General features: G+C 47.2%; 1 protein-coding gene across 16 annotated transcripts in view; it reads right to left on the bottom strand.

Moving 5' to 3' along the window:
* foxp2 (forkhead box P2) overlaps positions 1-20,318 on the bottom strand; it is a 98,558-nt gene that overhangs the window by 51,100 nt on the left and 27,140 nt on the right. For 3 of the 16 annotated variants that reach the window (XM_078101781.1, XM_040173980.2, XM_078101784.1), the window contains exon 4: positions 6,335-6,521. The exons of 5 other annotated variants lie outside the window; for them this stretch is intronic. In XM_078101781.1, coding sequence (XP_077957907.1) covers positions 6,335-6,511 — 177 coding nt within the window. In that variant the 5' untranslated portion in view covers positions 6,512-6,521. Of the gene's footprint in view, positions 1-6,334; positions 6,522-14,939; positions 15,086-16,521; positions 16,590-20,318 lie in introns of those variants that run through there. 8 more of the 16 variants (XM_078101783.1, XM_078101786.1, XM_078101789.1 and 5 more) reach the window with 5 other exon arrangements.

The following is a 20,318-nucleotide window of genomic DNA, read 5'->3' as shown; positions in this document are numbered from 1 at the left end:
TATGCATATGTAGGATTTTTAAGCTCTGTTAAATGGATACTGGTGTCGTGGCCTATCAAACCACCATAAGCCACTTGCCTTTTTTTGGGGTGGGGTGGGGTGGAGAGAGGGGGGGGGGGCATTTACAGGAAAAGCAGACAGCAATGCATTACCTTGTGTGCATCTGCAAAAGCAGCCCCCCCCCCTCCGCACATGTTTTCCCTATCCTCCTGTTAACTCCACATTAGAGGAAAACGCAGCCATTTACACGTGTATTTCCAGGCAGCGGGTGACAGTAACACTCCACCCCGCCATATTAACGACTGGCTCTGTTTAAGCCAACAACAGGGGAGTGGCAACAAACAATGACGGAATGCCTGTTTTCGATCGCGGGGGACCAGAGAGAGATGACACGCCATTCAACCGCCGAGGCGGTTAGCAACTAAATTACTGCAGGGGGGTATCGAGCCGGAGCAATTGCGCAGTCCATTCAGGGCATGTGCAGGTGTGTCTTCGCACACGAGTGTGTGTGTGTGCGTGCCTCTGTAACGCGGTTGTGCGAGTGGACTTATGGATCCAGCGCCGTTTATTTCCCAGAGCTGGAGCCGGGCAGTTAGGGAGGCGTGAAAGGAAATGAGTTGTGAAGTGGCCATTGATCCTGGCCTGCATGAGGTTGGCTTTAGACTGCAGGACTATCGGCCACAGTGTGTGCTTCTGAATGGTTGCCTCTTATTTATACCGAGGTGGTTAACCCTGACCCAGTTCATATATCACCGGGCTAATGCGCTGCGCAGAAGGGGAAAAGAAGGGGAGAGAGAAAAAAAAGCCTTTCAGGTCAAAACCAAAGGCCTCTTTGAATGATGTCCACTGGCTTCCATTAGATGTAAATGAAAATGTTTATCTACATCTAATATCAATGTATATGGGGGAGGGGGGGAGGGGGGGGCTTTGCAAACCCAGTGACCTCTGTGGCATGGATCTAGCCCCATAAAAGGCAAACACACACGACAGGTAGTGTGTCTCTTCTACCTGTGCTGCCCCTGGACTTGTACTCCACAGCTCCCCATCTGCTAGAGCATAAAATAGCCATAAGTATTTATGTGCGGCCCATTTCACTCTGTCTATCTCCCTCATCCTCTCCTCTCTACTCCCCCATTGCTCTCTCTCTCTGTGTCTGTCTGTCCCTTTCTCCTCGTCGCTCTTTCAAGCCCTGCAGCTTGACATTTCGCCGCGCTCTCGGGGGACTCCGGCGGGGAAATGGAGTTACTGGGAGAGCGCCACTGTAAATTCCAGGAGGCCACATGTAATGTGTCTTAAACCTAGACGGACACCCAAGGTTTCGAGGAGCTGAAGAATGAGACGGACGGGGTAAAGGGGAGACGGAGGGAGTGGTGGAGGAAGAAGTGGTCGTCTATACAGATAGATAGAATAGAATAATACTGTGTTTTGTCTGGGGAAGGGTGGGCCGATTGTAGCCATGCTGTCATTCACAACCTATTATCTTTGGTGTCATCGCAAGGGGCGAAACTACAGGCCTGTATGTTCTACTCTGCAGAGACGGTCTGCCGACACGCAGGCTTGAAATAGAAAGAAGGACGGCTCTCATTGTAAATAAGTCTGACGCAAGGATTGCCGGAGGAAGAGCAGTCTTTCGGATGAAAGGGGGAAATAATTTTACAGAGACATACAGTACACGCCGCTGCTCTAACGCTCCTCCAGCCTTTACAGAACAACCCTTATCTTCACACGGATGACGACGGTTAACAAAAGGCTCCTTTATGAAATTGTTCATATTTCAGCCGGGGTCCATCTCCTGTCCGGAGAGGTGATTGATGCATCAGGCCAAAGCCAGTGTCTTATTTACACAGTTGAGTGGGGCAATCTCCGGCCTGAAAGATAAACCTAATGAGCTTCTTTGTGTAAGGGTGCAAATGAGAGACACCATCATCCCTCCCTCCCTCCTTCCCCTTTCCATCCAAAGGGACAGTCTGGGTGATTAGGCCTTTAAATTATGCTCAAGGGCAAAGCACAGATTTGCATCTTGGGTGCGTGTGCGGTGTGTGTGTGCGTGTGCGTTTGAGTGCGTCTCAAAGATGTGACGGAGAGAGAGAGAGAGAGAGAAAGAGAGAGAGAGAGAGAGAGAGACTGAGAGGCAGGTGAAGGGCGCGAAGAGGAAGATACTTATGGTTTGTCTTTGGGAGGTGATGGGTGGACATTGTGTGTAAGTATCTTAAGCCTTTTCCTACACTGAACAACAAGCATGCGCACATCCACACACACACACACACACACACACACACACACACACACATACACACACCTTTGTTTTGTCCTTTGTCTGTGGGGTAACTTTCTCCCTAATGGCTTTCATTTTGGGGGGAATTTAATTTGCCCCTAAACCCTAAATATTACCCATCACTTGCTGTCACATTTCTCATCCCTTCTTTTTCCTCCAGCTAAACCGCTAGGAAGGCAGGTTAATTGCTGTCACTCTCAAGTTGGACCACTGCCTAGCTCTCGTGTAGCGGCAAGGGTGTAGCCTGGAAGTAAGATGGCACCTCTGCACACTTATTGTAATTTATGTCAAAATTCTGCAGTCGTTTAAATGGAGGTGGATAGTTTGCGATTCGCTGCATCACCTGCCTCAGGAAAACTCTGAAATAAATAGCTAACCGGGTTACCAACACGCCGGCCTCTGCTACAACCTCTTGAAAAGGGCATTTTTTAGGCAAAAGAGAAACTACGGTTCTCAATAACACATTTCATGGGCAAAGAGGGAAGAATACAAATATCAAAAAGGTTTTGATTGTGTACGGTGGTAATTTTCTCACTATGTCTTAGTTCAATGAGTCTTTGATCTGGCTGAGTAGCAGGTTGTGGTGAAAGAAGGTGGTCCCAACATCTATCCGAAGGGTCTTTGGTTAAAACCCCTGACCGGGCCACCCGAGATAAGCTGGAGCCTCCATCTTGCTCTGAATAACAATACACTCGGTACAGTAGGGAGTTCATTTGGGGCGGAAGGGGGGGGCAGTGGTCCTGAGTATTGGCTCATCAATCCCACTGATAACCCTGGCAGGATTAAGTCTACAGACCGCTGTAATCAACTAACAGCCTCATTATGGGACATTAGGGTATAGATCCAAAATCAATGCACAGCTCCCGTTTACATACATAGCAGCATATAATATTTAAAAAAACAAAAAAAACCTACAAGATACGATTGGCTGTGATAAATTGACTGGCAATGTGAGCTCAGCACATTTTTTTTTTTTTGCTCTTCATTTTTTATAGTGATCATTTTAGCATAGTAATTAGGGATGAGCAACATTCATCATTTGCTCTGATACATATCTGCAGCTGGCAAATTGCAATCAGATACAGTGGGTATCTAATCTGTGATCTCAAATCAAATTAGGTCTATTTAGACAACCTTGGGGATGGGGTGATGAAACCCTGGCAGAAATTAGGCACTGGAAATTCAATTGTGACGCAACGGTTATCACTCAGATACGTGGATAACAGTGAGTGTGAACAGAGTGTGTGGCTTTCGCGTTGAACACAACGACCCGTGTAAACAATATTAAAGATTGTGGACGGGATTTACAATCGAATAAACATTAGTGCTTTATTTGATTTGAGGATAAAAAAGGGTAAACGATCAACATTAGAAAATGGAAAAATTGCTCCTGTAACTTCCGTCCTGATCTGTGTCCTATAAGCCTTTGGCCCATTCCGAGGCGACGAGACCTTAAGATGCTGCTTTTTCTAATTATAGCTGCAGGTGGTATTTTGGAGCTGCTAGGTAATGGCAGAACCCACAGGGACAGTGGAGAATTCATCAGTGCTTATTATTAATCATCCCCCCCTAGCAGCGTGATGAGAGACCGGCGCTTCTATACCCACTGGACCACTCAATGTCATTCCAAATACGGATGGAAAATTACACCCAACAGCCTCCCTTCAAAAAAATGGAATTTTGTAAGCTGCACACAGGTGAACAAAAAAAAAAAGGGTGCGAGGATGGATGAACGCATGAATGTATGACCACACAAATGCGTGCTGCAAAACAGACACTGACACACACCTGCCATCTTCCAGAAGGCACGCTAACAACTGCCAGATAGCTGGGCTCTGTGCTAACAAAATGCAAAAAGAAGTGCATGTTTCGTCGGTCTGCCGTCTCTCTCTCTATCCAAAGAGATGTGGTGTGAGCGAGCCACAGGAAGTGTGTGTGAAGTTAACAGCACTGGGCCCCTGTTTTAAAAAGCCTCCAGAGACCTGTTAGCCGGCCTGCTCATTTCAATGTGTCTGTCTCTGGGTTGGGCTGGCCTCTTTACAAGGCTCACACTGTCACACAACTGCCCCCCCCCCCCCCCCCCCCCGAACCCCACCACCCCAACCTCTAGGAGCTTCTAGCCGCATACGTCCATCTCAGAGACTTAACAAGGCACTTTATGCTTACGTTGATTTTCTCTCTGTGGTTTTTTTAATATTTTGTTTCCTTCAAAAAGGCGCAGCTTTGTTGAGTTAACTTTTACATGAACCCGTTTCACAAGCACTTTTTCTCTGCTTACGTCAATAACACTAATCTCACTAACGTTGGCTCACATTAAATCTCTCAATGTGTACATGCAGGCAAATCTCGTAAAATGATTTACACTTCTTTTTTTTTAGCATTTAAAATGCACAGAATGAATATTAAAATATGTAATTTTAACTACTTCCTTGTATGCGTTTTCTAGTGCACGTGCACGGATCAGCCTCTGGATGTTACCTTGTTATCTTGCTCACTATCTCTTTCCATTTTAGCCTCTCTATCAGCCCAGAGTATCAACCCAGATAGGGAGCAGTCCTCTACCCAACACCTTCAAATGTAAAAGAGTGATGACTGAAAGAGGGAGCGAATTGACCCCAATCAGGCGGGTGTATATAGGAAGAATGGCAGAGTGGTGATAAATGGGGGGGGTTCGGAGGGGGCCACAGTGCTGTGATGTTGCTGTAGCCACCAGCGGGACCACTGGGGTTGGAGGGTGGGTGTTGAGTTGGAATTGGGGGTGGGGTGGGGAGGGTGGAAGAGGTGGCGGGTCGGGGGGTTGCCTGCGGGACATGCTTGGGTTTGCTACACCGAATACCCCCCCCCCACCACCCCCTCTCTGCACACATACAGATGCAGACACACAGAAACACGCCGTCGTCTATTGTGTGGCCCCGACCACACTGACCACAGGCTTTCAGCTGCCTCCAAATTTACACACACACGCACCAAAAGGACAGCGAGCATCATTACGACCCCGCGGCGTCCCCCATCCACCCCGAAGCATCGCCCTCTGACCCCGTCTCCCACTGCTCTTTTGGCAAACTGTCAAAGCCATCATTCACCGTGAAAAGACACTTGACTCCCTTACTCGGCTGGCGACTGACTTTCACAACTCCTGCCGGCCCCCCGGCCCCCCAAAACCACACCTCCTACACTGCTCCGCAGTTCATTCACCCTCTCTCTGACAGAGCCGATACAATAAAACATGGACATTAATGTTTTTTTAAACAGAATCAGTCATCTGTGCCGGCCGCCACGAGAAAATGATACGACGAATGTCCAATAGGAGAGAATAGCGTCAGCGCATAACAGAAGGAATACTAACGGCGAGGTTCAAAATATCAAAATGACTTTATAGTTGCGGGGACCCTCATGCAAAAAAGGTCTTTCAAAAGGGTCCTGGTCAAAGGTTTCTCTGCCGCCGGTGGGACTGTGGTTAGTTTCTCTACGTGTGTGTGAGCCTCCAACCAGTGCCGAGTTAGGAGGCCCTCTGGTGGATGCAGCGCTGCCATGACATACTAACACACACGCGCGCACACACACACGCTTCCCAAGCGGGTCCGTACGATGCTCCGACGCACACGTTCTTCCCCTTTCTCTGTCTATTTCCCACTTTTTCTCACTGACACACACACATTGTCTAACACAGCCTGATGTTGCTGCAACATAATCTCTATAAATAGAAGCAGAAATCCAGTGTACGCCTTCGCAAAAAACAAATATAAGTCACTGTAAAAAAAAAAATCCCTTTACAGGCATACGCTTCAGGCAAAACAAGCTGACAGCACAACAAGCAACCGTGAAAATTTACCAACAACACAAACAGATGATAAAATAAACAATGTTTTTTTTCTTCCCTCTTGTACTAAAAAACAACCACAAAAAAAACACACCATAACATACTTCATTGTTGCCTGGTGTCTATGTTGAAAAACCCCAGCGCTGCTTGAGCAGAGAGAGCAGAGCGAGGGGAGAACAGAGTGAGAGAGAGAGGGAGAGAGCGGCAGAGAGGCGAGACGGGGGAGAAACACAACTTACCTGCTGTTGTTGCAGATGCAGCAGCTCGACTGTGCTTACTTCGCTGCTCGTGTCACCAGCGCTTGATCTCCCATCTCTACTGCCAGCCTCTAATTGGCTGCTGCTTAGGGTGCTCATTCCATTTTGACTCATTGAACTGTTGCTTATTGTCTCTGTGGCCGACTCCTGCATCATCATGATTTAAAACCTAGAAGTGATTAAGAGGCACCGGTTAGGGCTCTTCTACTCACAATTCCCCCCTTTTTTCCCTCCTTTTCTTTTTTTTTTTTACGCTTCCATTATCAAGCCCTCAGTCCCCCACTGCAAATTAAAGCATTTAAAGAAGAAGGAGGGGGGAAAGGAGAAGGGGTGGGGGGGGATGCAGGAGGAGCAATTATGCATTCATTGTGTAAATGAAGCAATACAAAGAGATGCACATCCTGGTGCTATTTAAAATGGGAGGGGTAGTGTGGCAAATTTTTTATCCATACAATTTGCATGTGGTTCTAAAAAAAAAAAAGTTATATTCTTTTTATTTAAAACAAAATTACATTTGCGCGAAATTAAGGTAAAAATTTGCCTGTGCCATTATGTGATTAAAAAATGAGCATTTGCTCAGTTCTTAATGTCTCCCTCACACTTTAGGACAGCCAGGCTACACAGACAGGACAAACAGGAGCACGGGCACAAAATATCTGACGTCTTGAGGCTGTCTGACTTTCAGTGTGTCACGTCTGAATGAAGTGGCCTAATGACGCAAAGCTAATCATGCAAAATTAAAATTTGGCGGCGGGGAGGAGGGCTGATGATGAACACTATAATGGGTTTGTCATCTGTGCTGTGGTTAAATGAAATCACAGGCTTCCATAGAGGCAGGGTGCTCATACGCCATTCATCGGATCGATTTCTTTATTTGCTCTTCCTGAATGAAGCCTTATATATTCATTTATTTTTTTATATATAAAAAAATAAGACAATTGAACCAAGCTGCAGTCAATGTTTGTTGTGCGGGATTTAAAATGCAAGTCAACACATTTTTAAATAAATATAACTTATTGAATGCATTTTTTTTTGCATTTAATAGATATGTAAAACTGGTTAAAGAAGGATAAAAAAAACAGTGGGAAGGAAAGGAAAAAATCTATCACGAATATCACTAATGATTGTGCTAAAAACAGCATAAATTATGCATATTACCTTCCCTCTCTCCAGTAATAAATGTTTTATCATTTTCTCCTGCATTTAATGTTCGGCACCTTTAGTGGGGTATAAAGGAGCCCCAACATCAGTACACTATCTCCCAATAAAAAAGTGACCCCAAGACCCAACAAAATGCAACAACATGGATCTATCTTGAAAAAATATTCTTATTATTAGTGATTTTTGAGACAATTCAATTTTTTAAAGAAAATAAACTTTGACTACCTTCTGAGCGAAGTTTTGTGCCAATCCACCTCCGTGCAACAAAAGAGGGGCGAACGGTGGAGCTGACTGTGAGTGTGTGTGCGTGTGTGTGTGTGCGCATTTTTGCCCAGCCCACAAGGGTACCATGTGTATTCCTTGGCCGGTAAATACCGTTTTAATAGAAGTGTGTACACGTCTTTACCCGTGTGTGTGTGTGTGTGTGTGTGTTTGATGAGGGGCAGATACAGGACAGGCCTTAAAGGATGTCCACAGCCAGGATAAACAGGATCCAGGCAGCGAGAACAAACAGGACTGAGCTGTTACACAGAGCAGGGCGACAGCTGCCCGGGACACAAGTAAATAGGGAAGAGGCCAGGACGAGGCGTGCTTGTGAACAAACAGGCCGCTGTTTAACACCACAAGCGCTCACTACGGATGGAGAGACGTGCAGAAGAAACAGAAGACGGAGAGATGGAAAGAGAGAGAGAGAGAGAGAGAGAGGAGCAGAGAGGGTGTCAGAAGGGGGGGGGTGGGGGGGGGGTGGCGTGACGGAGAGAGACAGATGAAAAGAATGAGAGTGAAAGAGAGAGCAAAGGAGTGGGAGGGAGGGTGGGAGGGAGGAAGGTGGTGGTGGTGCAGGGGGAAGACTGGCACAATGTGACAACCAATCCGGTGATGAATCTCAGCATAAGAAACTCAAGGCTGCAGCCGAGATCAGCCGGCTAATAAGTATTCAAATTAGGCATAAATTTTACATGCACAATGTTTAAAATATTCAGAGAAAGACTGTCTGATTGCCTTTACTACAATTTTATGAACATTCTAATGGAGTTTGGATCTCTTTTTTTTTTTCTCGCGCTTTCTTTCCTAGAACGGCGATGGATGTGCAGAAAACGTGAAGATATATGAGATAAGGAATTAAGGATTTTTAATAACATCTGAATGCAATGCAAACCGCTATGGAAATCCAAGAAAAATTGGGAATTAAATGTGCTTTTAATGCACTTGCACGTGATGACTGACGTTTAGAACTTCATTCGGATAAAAATAAGAAATTAGACATCACGGCTTGAGTTAAAAAATAAAAAAAACAAAAGCCAATGACATCATTTGAATTTAATACACAAAGAATAAAAGACCCATTCTAATCTCATAATCCATAATCTGATACGTTCTCACCCTCCTCTGAAAAAAAATCGGCACAATGTGTCCAACACCAACGTAATGATAATGCAGATATATGCAAAGTATATTCGCAGAGATCAGATGGTGCTTTAACCTTAATGACAGCGGTGAGATAAATTAATTAGCCATCTAAAGGCGGCATTCAAATCTGCCAATTAGAATGTCAATTAGAAACACAGCCGAGCAGCAATGATGAGCCGGCGACCGAGCTGACGATGTGACTGTGGGGGTGATGGAACTGTCACACACAGTCACACACACACACACACACAATGCTGGAGAGAGAGACAGATAGTGACAATACTCGGCACCTGAGGGTGTGACTGCAGGCACGTGTGTGCCTACATTTGTGTGTGTGTGTGTGTGTGGGCCTACCACGGCTTCCGCCGCGGCCTGTGCCCCCTCCCTGAGGGATACCAGCCCTGACCTCAGCTCAGCCTGTCCCAGACCAACTGGGTCGGAAAGGAGCCACGGATGCCGATATTGTAGCTGGGGGTTCCGTGGCTCTGCTGGCTGCGTGAGCGCGGCTGCCGGCTTGCCCCCCCGCGCGCGTGCGTTTGACGTCCCGTAAATTGCCGGTGTCCTGCGTTTCAGCACACCCACTATTTGATGCCATTTCCTCAAGCCATAATCTTGCAATGAGGGAGAACCCAGACCACTTATTATCGTGGTAGGAGAAAGACAGGAAGGCTGTTATTGGCGTGGTAATGTGCTGGGGGGGGGGGGGGGGGTTCTGAGGATGTATGGCATTGGGGGAGAAGATGATAGTGATAGTAAGTGTTTAGGTTGTGGGGGCGGCGTGAGGTTTAGCGAGAAACAGAAGCGGTAACTTGTCGGAACTTCTCTAGATCTAACCGTCGTGAGCGAGTTTCCGAGGTGGAGGCTCATGAGAAGACATTCCTGATGAAGGAACGATAGACACAGCCAGGCACTTTTATTGGCAAAGCTCCAGACCAACATCAGCTTTTGTCTCATTCCGTGTGCAACCACAGCCTTGCTCGCTACTCCTCTTTCAGCTCGAGCAAATATTTACCCTCGAAATCTCGCACTTCACAAATTTGTCTCTTCCATCAGGTACGGAACCGGAAGAAACTGCCCATGTGGCTCGGGGATCGGGCTTTTTTTTTTTCTCCTCCTCTATCCTCCGAGGAGTGACACAGCAACGGTGTAAGGAGAATTGAGCCTTCCGTTTACCTCAAACACATCTCTTTCTCTTTTTTTTTTTCGCACATACACACCGATCGCACATCACACACGCACAACAAAGCTATTATTAAAGGGAAAAGAAGCAGCCCTCCATCTTTGTTTGCGAGCTCTAAAAGCCCTTAATGTGGCCTCATTACCTGGCCTGTCTGCCGCTCTATCATGTGCAGTAAACACACACTATGACACTGGCCATCCATCTCGTGGGAATACACAGCTGTCCGCTGTGCTCCAACACTGTCGGAGGAACATGAGGGAATTTATTTTTACCCGCACACCCGTTAGGTTGAGAACACACAGCGGGCTTTGACGCTGGTTTTCGTTAAGAGTCTCTGGCCTATCCGTTTACAGCGCGAGGATGTTCTCCGCTGCGTCTCTCTATCTAGAACACTGATCCATCCCCTCATTCCATATGCATGAGTTGCAAAATAATAGATTGCGAGGAAAAGGGGGAAAGAGTGACCTGTGAATCTGTGATCCCAGACGTCCGTTCATTATCAGTTTGCATTTCAGGTGGCCGGCTGGAATTCTTTTGGTTCATGAGATCAAAATAATAAAAAAAATAATAATAATAATAGAAATTACATTTCACAGTCTGCTGACTCCTCACAGCTCTCTGATCAAGTTGAGATATGGTCACCGTTTTAAATAATCACAGATTCCGTGCTTGAGTGAAATTAATTCATCATTGCCATAAGTTACTATGCATATAAAATAAAGAGGTAACTGGGCAAGGGCAAGGGCTCACATATCCAATACTTCAGATTGCTTAATAAATCAAAATGCCACATATGTGCTGACTAAAAGAAAATGGTGCTTAAAACCACTGAATTTCAAAATGATGAACGTAATATTGGAGTACATCTACAATGGAGAGAAAAGAAGTTTGAAATAACTTCATAAAGAACTGATGTCTGCCTTGAAGTAACCGTTGATTATGATCATATGTTTGTTTGTTCTTGGTTGTGTACTGTGATGTTTCTGGTTATCACGGCAAAGGGAGACCACATGCAGTTTATTACAGCCTTCAGTTTCAAACAGTTTATAGTCAGAGACGGGGAAAAAAAAACACCACTTGGAGAGCCACGTTCGACAAAAAAAAAAAAAAAAACAGTCCCACGGATTAAGTAAGGCGAGCCAGGCTGCTGTGGCTTAGAATTAAAAGCTTCCTTTTTGGCACTAAAAGGCCACCATAAAAGAGCATTAATGACTTCTTCTTATAAACCTGTGTATGGTAATGGTTTCTGCTCTCAGATAGAGGAATTTCAAAAGTGTTTCGCCGGTGAATGGAGATTGCTTCGGAGGAAAAGGGGGCTGAAGAAATCATATTTACAAAATCAGGAGTGGGGCCAAATGAAAAGAGATGAATATGAATAATGGACTTTTTGGGATTAACATTATTTAAAGCAACAGAATCAAATGTGGTTATCTCCTGTCCAATGAGCGCAACGTTGAGAAAACCTCAGTCATATTTCAATTCCTCACTTGAGCTGACAATAAATCATAGTTCTGTGATAGGAGACATTCAGTCAAGAACGTTCAGAACTTAATTCTCTTCTATTTACAATAAGAAGATGAGACAGAATAAGATAAAAGACAGACTATTTGCCACAGTGTGTGAATGTCCCTGAATGGAGTGGGAGTGTGTGTCAGAGTCACTGTTTGTAGAGTACAGAAAGGGGAAAAAAAGGGACAAAGAAAACCAGAGGAAAGGGTGTAAAGTGCATGTTCAATTGTACAGTCTGCACAATGTCTTCTTAGAATCAAATGCAAGAGGCACCCATGAATAGCGGGCATGACACCATGGTAATACAAACTCGTTTACAGGAGTACAACCAGATAGTTGTTGGACATTGATCAAAAAGCGTATGCTGGGCCGGCATGAAAATGTTAAATTAAAAAATCAACAACAAATCACGCTGTAATAAAAGGGTGAGATATAATAATTCACAGAATATTTCCTTTTGCTTGAAAAAGCGGTAAATCCGCACTTCTCAAATACATCCGTGCAGCGCAGCGAACCCCTCGGCAGAGGAGAAAAAGAGGAGGAGAGAATCCAGTTGGGCGAGAGAGACGGTGACGGAAAGCCCGTCAGTCGGCTCTCATTTGCATATTTGCCAATTGCATTAATTAACTCGGCCCACCTAATCAGGGCTAATTGACCTATAAAGAGGGGAGGCCTCATTGTCTCATCCAATCATCTCTACCATGAGTAGAGGAGGTGCGCCGGCGAATGCTTCCCGAGAAAAAACGTATTTATAGAGCTCGCACGTGGAAGTGCTCCGCTCAGAAAGGAGCTTTTATACCTGAAACTAAGGCGACCAGGACTGAGCGGCTTTGAGCTGGATGAAACAAAAAAAAAAGAAAAAGGCGAAAAATGGACAAATTCTTTACACCGGTCTCGTGCCTCGTCGAGGGGAGAAGACAAAATGGAAAATCAGAGGGACTAATCACAGTTGGATGGCCTGAGTCTCCGGTCCTCTCCTCAGCGCGGCGGATCCAGCGGACAGGCGCGGGGAGCAAGCGGCGGCCGGCCACGGCTACAGAGACATAGCTCATTGTGACGTTTCCAGTTATTTCTGCTTGATTAGGGCCATTATGTCTGCAGCTCTGATTTATGTTGTCATTCCCCCTCAGCAGTCCTGCATCGATAGATCTTAATGAATTGGTAAATAAGGGCGAAGATTGCAGTTGACAACACCGCAACATTTCTCATTCATACCAGACAAGATTTATGTAACCAATTAGGCGCATAACAAGGGGAAAGGGGGGGAAAAGGGGGTGGGGGGGGACTGGTCAGGAGAAAAAGAAAAAAAAAAGATCTGTCCACAGTGTAACCTACAAAAAAAAATAGATAATGGGCAGGCTTTGATACGGGCTTAGTCACACTTTCCCCGTGCCCGGTTGGGGACTTTGAAACTGCTTGGAGGACTCACTCTTGCTCCTTTTAGCGTTAAGAAATACGATTTTACAAAATAATAATGCAGAGACCTCTCCGTTTTTTATTTTTTAAATCACACACCCGAATATTCAATCCACATCTGCATTAATGTCCAAACCAAAGACGATGATGGAATCAACAGATTAAACGTTAAGCCCTCGCCGACAAAGCACCACTTTGATATGGAAATATTCAACTCAAGAAGCCCCTTTTCAAACGCAAAAACAGAACCAGGGGAAACATCGGTGTGTAGTAGGTGTGTGTCACGGGAGCACACAAATCAATTGTTTAATTACTGTTTCATACATGGACTAAGAAAAAAAAAATCCTTTTACATTTTTTAATAGTCTCATATTTCCATTATTTAATTTATTTAAACTGTAGTTCTTGGAATCTTTTAGGAGACAAAATAAAGGCCCCCTTTTGTCATTAAAAAAAAAAAGGTTGGATAAAAGTGCTGATCATCAATAGCCAGAGACAGGCCAGGAAGACCCATAGGGCAGGAGGGAACAGAGCTGGAAAATTAAAGCAGAGTGATTTCGGGAGCCGGCTCCTTTCAGCCTCTCTTCCCTTCAAGCACATGCAAATGAGAGCGTGCTGCTTAACTGCATCATTTATGTGGATAATAGCGGCATCATCATTACGGCAACTCAAATTAAATTACATCACAATTAGCATAACAAAGTGATTGGTTAAACTTTCAAAACAAATAACGCGGCGCTGCTAATGAACAGTGTTAATTGGCCAGTGTGCATTCTAAATAAAACATGTAGGTAAACATGTGTTTTAGTTAAACTATTGTAAAATTCATTTTGCCCCTTCTACTTTTTCCTTTTTTTTCTTTTTTGAAAAAAACACGAGACAGACGTAGAAAGAGGGACTCAAAACGGAATATTGCCGAGGGGATTTGTAAGCTGAAATATGAAATGTGTAGCATTTAATTTTATTGCGCTAAAGAACCTATTACACGCCAGACTCTGGAGAACAATGTAAATTATCTGCCTTCAAAATGGAGTTTGGCCAATTCTCCATGTGAACTAATCACATAGCTCATTATGCATTAGGGTATTAAATTATGAAGAGGAGTCCCTTTCGCATTCCTGCACAAAGCCCTATGAAATGTTAATACTATGCCCACAATAGCCCAATACTATGCCTTGCTCACCCTCATCAATATTTAAGCAAACAAATGATCCCACTCGCCTTGATAAGGATAATTAGTGCTCCACCGATTATCGGTCTTGTGACCTCTCCTCTCTTCAAACTAAACATCTGCTCTAAAGATATATTTTTTAACACACCGAGAGATGGGAGAAAAACAAATAAGTCAAACTTCCCAGCGAAAGCAAAACACACACACGCGACCGGTTCATGGCTGAACGTTGTTAGCTTTTCTAAGGTTGTACAGTGGCGGTGCCCTATTTAATTCTTTTTAACTGCAATAGTAAATCTCCGTCCTCTTGATTTTAATGATCAATGATGAGCTTAGCGAGCGAGTGGCGACATCTGAAAAAACACCACGGCAACCGCGAGAGCAGGAATCACCACAGTGAGTGAGTTCACGCTCCGAGCGGCCACGCAAACACAAAGCGCCGCACGCACACACTCACTTTTGCGCATGCACGCGCGCCCACAGCGGCGCGCACCCCCACACACACACACACACGCACACACACGTACAGCGAGCCATTCATCAGCACTAATTAAGCAGCAGATTAACGGAGCCCGCAGACCGAGGCTGCACGGATACACAGTGAGGAGACCAGCGGGGAAGGCAGAACACACAAGCATCAAACACAGCCGAGAGCCCCGACGCCAGATGACACACGACTGATGGATGGATGACGGATGCATGGACAGTCAGCCTGACTTTTTTTTTTTTTTTTTTTTTACCTGAAGGTGAGGAGTGCCAGGGAGCTTGATCAGAGAACAGAGTGCTCGCCTCTCCCGATGCCGAGCGTGTCTGGTAGCAACGGCCGCGAGTCTACCGGTGTCACCCCGTGGAGAGGCAACACTATCTGTGTCATCACTTCAGCCCTGTTTATGGGGGATGGCATCATAAACAAGCCATCCCCCCCCCTCCCGCGCGACCCCCCCCCACCACACACACCAGGCGCCACCCAGCCCCCGCCCTGGTCCCCCCCCCACACCGCTCACTCTCTCCACTCTCCCTCTAGCCACCACCGTGCCATTCATGCATACTTAAATCACCCCTCGCCCCATTAAAAGAAAAAAAAAAGAAAGCCCAGACGCCTCTCCTGACAATTATTCTATCATTTCCAGTTGTCACCGGGGCAATTACCGACCGGGGCCCCCTGTCGGACATGCAGGCCCCCGATAGGAGAGGCTCGAGTTGGGGGAGAGAAGGGAAAGAGTGGGACAGCGGAGGGAAGTGTGTGTGCGTGTGAAGGGAAGTGGAGGGGGGCCGGTGTACAGAATGGAAATTTACGACGGAGACGCGTTGGTTTCTTTCTCTGCGCTAGAAATAATTAAACCATCATTTCTTTTGCCTGCCACTGATGAAATATCTCACAATTACTGGAAAACACTACATATCCTTCCACATTTGTATTGGAAATGAGAGACATGATTTTGACTTGTGCTGCTGTTTCCTTCAAACCATTCGATTTATTTCTATTAGCTACTTTTTGCCAGTTAGCATAGAGGGTAAAAAAAATTGTGACCAAAATCATTTGGGTGCAAAGGTGAAAGAGCAACTGTGCGTGTGTAGGTCGCCTGTGTGCGTGTGGGTGGGTCCTGTGCGCGAACGAGAGAGTGTGTGTGTGTGTGTGTGTGTGAGTGTGTGTGAGTGAGTGAGGGGATCCTCACACGGGGAGCGCTGGGACTCCTCGCAGGATGCTCGCCGGCTCTCCCCCCTGCGCCTCGCCGGCACGCTTCCCCCGGCAGCTCGCGCCGCTCCCGCTCTAATGGCACATCTGCTTCTCTGAACACTCGCTCTCGTTCTCTCTCTCTCTCTCTCTTTCTCTCTCTCCTGTGCAAGTGCACACACACACACTCTTACACACAGCCTGCCCGACTGGCTTTCTGTTTTTCCGCTGAGACGAGAGGGGAAACGGAGGCAGAAGGAGGGCTGGAGGACGCCGCTCTGCGAGAGGTACGCTCGCCGCAAAAGGTATGTGTGTCTGGCTTTAGCCCTGCACAGCTTAGTCCTTTTTCCTATTCACCTCGGGTTGTGTGCATGTCAAAGAGTGTGTGTGTGCGTGTGTGTGTGTGTGTGGGTGTAAAGGAGGCTGAATGGGATTAGCGAGGGGCTGAGCGGCAGCCGGTAGCCTCCACGCGGTGCTCCGGCGCGCACACAGCGCTCTTAAAAACAATTAGCCGTGTCACATCCGTGCGTTACCAAGTAACAACGCGACCACAAAGCAGCGCCACGACACCACCGCGAGCGCACGGCCAAACACAAAACGGACTGCAGACAGCGAGAGTGACAAGAGTCACAGGCGGAAGGACCTACCTTCAGAACAACGACTGAGAAATCCACTCTCCCCGGTAAGAAGCATTTGAAGAAGTATTCTCAGAAGCCTGCAAGCGTAAGTGTGTATCAAAAATGCAGAGAGGGGGGAAATGCCACTAGGAGAAATCAGAGCATCAAAAGTGTGTGTGTGTGGGGGGGGGGGGGGGGAGGAAGGGGTGGCTGTGGAAGGGGGAGGGGAGGGGGGTGTAGGGGGAAGAGAAAAAGTAAAGAGAAACTGGCTGACGCTGCCTGTCACAGGCGGATCACCGGAGGAGTATTTGCGGCGGTGTGTACAGTGGCGCGAGGGGGAGAGGGGGGGGGGGGGGGGGGCACCTCTGCCTGGTCTCGTCAGAGAGACCGTCGCCGCCGTCTCAGTGCCGCCTAATTAAAAGGAGTCAGGCGGCCCCGCCGGATTGTTTTGACGCCCGAGGACCAATAGTACACAAAAACCAGTGGCTCGATTGGCGGGGTAGAAGGGTGATGGTGGGGGGGCAGGTTGCTGGGAGCGGAGAGGAAGGGGCGGTGAGAGTTGGCAAAGAAATGGTGAAGGGGGGGGGGACTATGTGAGAGTGTGTGTATATAAGGGGGGGGGGGGGGGTGGGATGTTGAGAAGGGCCGTTTTGTAGAGGAATCTAAGGGGGGAGGGAAACCACAAAGGTTCAGGACTGGGGGGGGGGGGGGGGTGGGGGGGGTCACACATGCCTCATAATCCCTCACTTTCTTTTCCTCATACGGAATAGAATAGCCATGATTTCTGAGCCGCTGTCTACACTCAAAGTACATTTTTAAGAATGAAACAATACGCTGAGGACAGATGAAGACTCTTTGGTTTTTTTCCAAATAAAACACACAGGCTGATAAACATTTCAGAGCCCCCCCCCCCTTTAAAACCCTCAGTGTACCACTTGATAAAAGACCACCGGTTGTGTACAGATGTCTTAGATGAGGATTCAGTTATTTGAACGCTTCTCTCCTAATGAGTTAGTTCAGTACCTCTAACTGGGACCACAAAAAAAAAAAAAACACCTCCCTGCCGTCTGCCAAAGAAGCCGGCAAAAAAGCAGAACAGAGCCGAATTAAGCTGGGCCGGGCTCCGGCGTGCTGAACGGGGTGCATCAACGTGTTCCCCCTTCTGTAAACAATGCCAAACAGGCAATGAGCCGGAACATTTAGGGCTAATGGTGTTTGCCAATTCTTTAGTCTTTTTTTCATTATTCCCTCCTCTCTCTCTCTCTCTCTCTTTTTCCTTTCCCCATCTCTCTCCCTCTCTCTCTCTCCCTCTCGCCCTCGCATGCCACAGATGTTTTTCCTAGTCGCTCCAACAGACAGGAATCTACTGGCAAGAAGAAAGGCTCGGTCTTCCCCAGGAGAGAGGAGTACAAAGCCCCCAGTCTGCACACAGCAGATGCAGAAAGCCAGTCCATCTGCCACCAGCTTGCTCTGCCTCACGTGCCTGAGAGATCCCGGACAAGAGGGGACTTTTTGTTGTTGTTTTTGTTGTTGTTTTTTTCATTTCACGTATGAGAATTGTGGCGTGTATAGACGCACGTTTAGATCTTTAAAACATCCCAAATCAAATTCATAGTTAACACACACAGCGGGAGGTTATTCACAGGGCCACAACTCGTACGTTTCAAAAGACAGGCCGCCACGGCAACCGTGACAGAGTCGTTTAGGAAAAAGACAACGTCCCTAACGTGAGGTAAAGACCACTTGAACCCGCAGCTCTGAGCTGTGCGCTGGCATGACTTAAAAAGGGAGCATATTTCAGCCGTATGATATCATTATTTAGAGACCAAACGCAGACCTAAAGATGTAGCATTTTCATTACTGTCAACTCGCCGACCTCCGCGGCAAGCAGGGTAAACACCAAACAATCTTGGCAGAGTGGGAGAGACAGTGGGAGTTGAAGCAAGCGGGCGAGAGAGGCGGGGGTGACAAGGGGAGAGCAAAAGAAGCAGAGAGAGAAAAAACACACATCGACAGTAAGAGAGAGAGAGGCGGGGGGGCTAACATTGAACAACTGCTGTTAATTGCTCTAAGCCAGTCATTTCTCCCATTTCTCTTTCAACGCTCGGGGCTCCGGGCTCCTTCGGCCCCTCGGATAAACCGCTCAGAGCGCCTCGCCGCAAAAGACAAACACAGGGCCCCCGTGGCTTTAGAAACGTCGGCCCCCGCAAGGGAAACGCCGCGCCTCTTTCTACACGTCTGTGCCGATTGCGTGCCTCCTCCCTTCAGGTATTCATTCCCTCATCTCTCTCCTCCCACTGGCCCCCCCTCACTCCTGCTGTCAAGGTCAACGGAGACAAACAGGCCCACCAGCGTCCTGATGTGGTGGCAGCAGAACAGGGAAGGGGAGACAGAGAGACACAGGGGGAGGTAGACGTGTGCAGAGGGGAGGGGTGAGGGTGGCAGCAGCTGGTTACCAACCCTGGCGGTAGGAGGAGCAGCAGCAGCGGGGTGGGGGAGGAGGGGAGAAGGGGGTCTGTGATGCAGCGCAACGGCGCAACGCCGCGATGGAGGATACTCCCTTGTCTCCACAATCATTTTCACGGTTTAAACACACACACACACGCACACCACCACTAACTGACTACTCGTTTTCAATTAAAAGCCACAGCGGAGCGACTTTCCTCGCCGGCGTTCCCGCCACCAACACTTGAGCCACAAAGTGTGCGCCGCCGCCGCGAGGTCCGTGAATCAGAGGCGGCCTTCAGCCGGCGTGAATCACTCCTCCGCCAACCGTCAGCCCAAAACGTGCGCGCCCACAAGAGAAGTGACTCAAAAAAGTGCCGCGAGGACGCGGGACGAAAGAGGACGTTGGCGTTTCACTGACAAGCGGGTGTGTCGTGTTTATGGAATCCTCCCCAAAATGATGTTCACTTTGCATAGGGGAGGTTATCCTTTTGACCCCCCCCTGCCACCCCACCTCCTCCTTCACGTTAACGAGCCAGTCGGACGAAATCAAGCGACTGTGCCGTCTGTTATAATGTGCTTAACTGCCCCCAACGACTCCCACAGCGAATGCCACTGTTTCCACGCACGCACAAAACAGAACACACACGTCGGCACCATTCAATGGATGTCACGCAAATGTTTCACAAGCACTGCAATTCATGAGCCAGTCCCGCCTACAACTGTCTGAATAAAAAGCCAAATAAGGCGTAGTGGGGTCTTTTTTGGTCCATGGGCATTGTGTTGATCACATGATATGTTGCTCATGGCCAGAGAGCAGAGACCATTACGGACCAGTGATTATATAAGTGGTTGAAAGGCAGCACCATTTTGATATACTGTACTTAAGCACCCGGGTATCCATGGCAACTTGCTTTTGCGCCGTGCATTCAGAAAATCCCTAATGAAATGCCTATTAAGTGGCTGATAATGACAGTGTCCAAAAATATTTGCATACGTATTTCACTGCGAAAAAACTGCGAGAGCCGTGGATGAAGGTAAAGAGGGGCTTGATTACTGCAATCACAACAATAAACGATTCGCTTTTGTTTGTTGCCGCAGAAAATAGCGGCCCTTTTGTGAAATATACAATTTCTAAATCAGCGAGTGGGATAAATGCAAGCCTTGATGATTTTTGTCTACAAAATAACAATCGTTTATATATGTAGTGCTTTTCACCAAACGTATGCGTGGGGGGGAGAAGGTGCGGCGATGGGTGTGAAGGGCCTCCACATGTGACTTCCATTTGCGACTTTGGCCGAGTGCCCAACAGGACATCCCTGAGAGAGTGTTTGCTTGACTCAATATCAACAGGCCGAGTAAGAAGCCTGAGGGGGGAGGAA

This window comes from Gasterosteus aculeatus, chromosome 4 (assembly GCF_964276395.1).
Source record: "Gasterosteus aculeatus chromosome 4, fGasAcu3.hap1.1, whole genome shotgun sequence".
In the NCBI taxonomy this organism is placed as follows: Eukaryota; Metazoa; Chordata; class Actinopteri; order Perciformes; family Gasterosteidae; genus Gasterosteus; species Gasterosteus aculeatus.
This window is presented reverse-complemented; position numbering and strand designations above follow the sequence as displayed.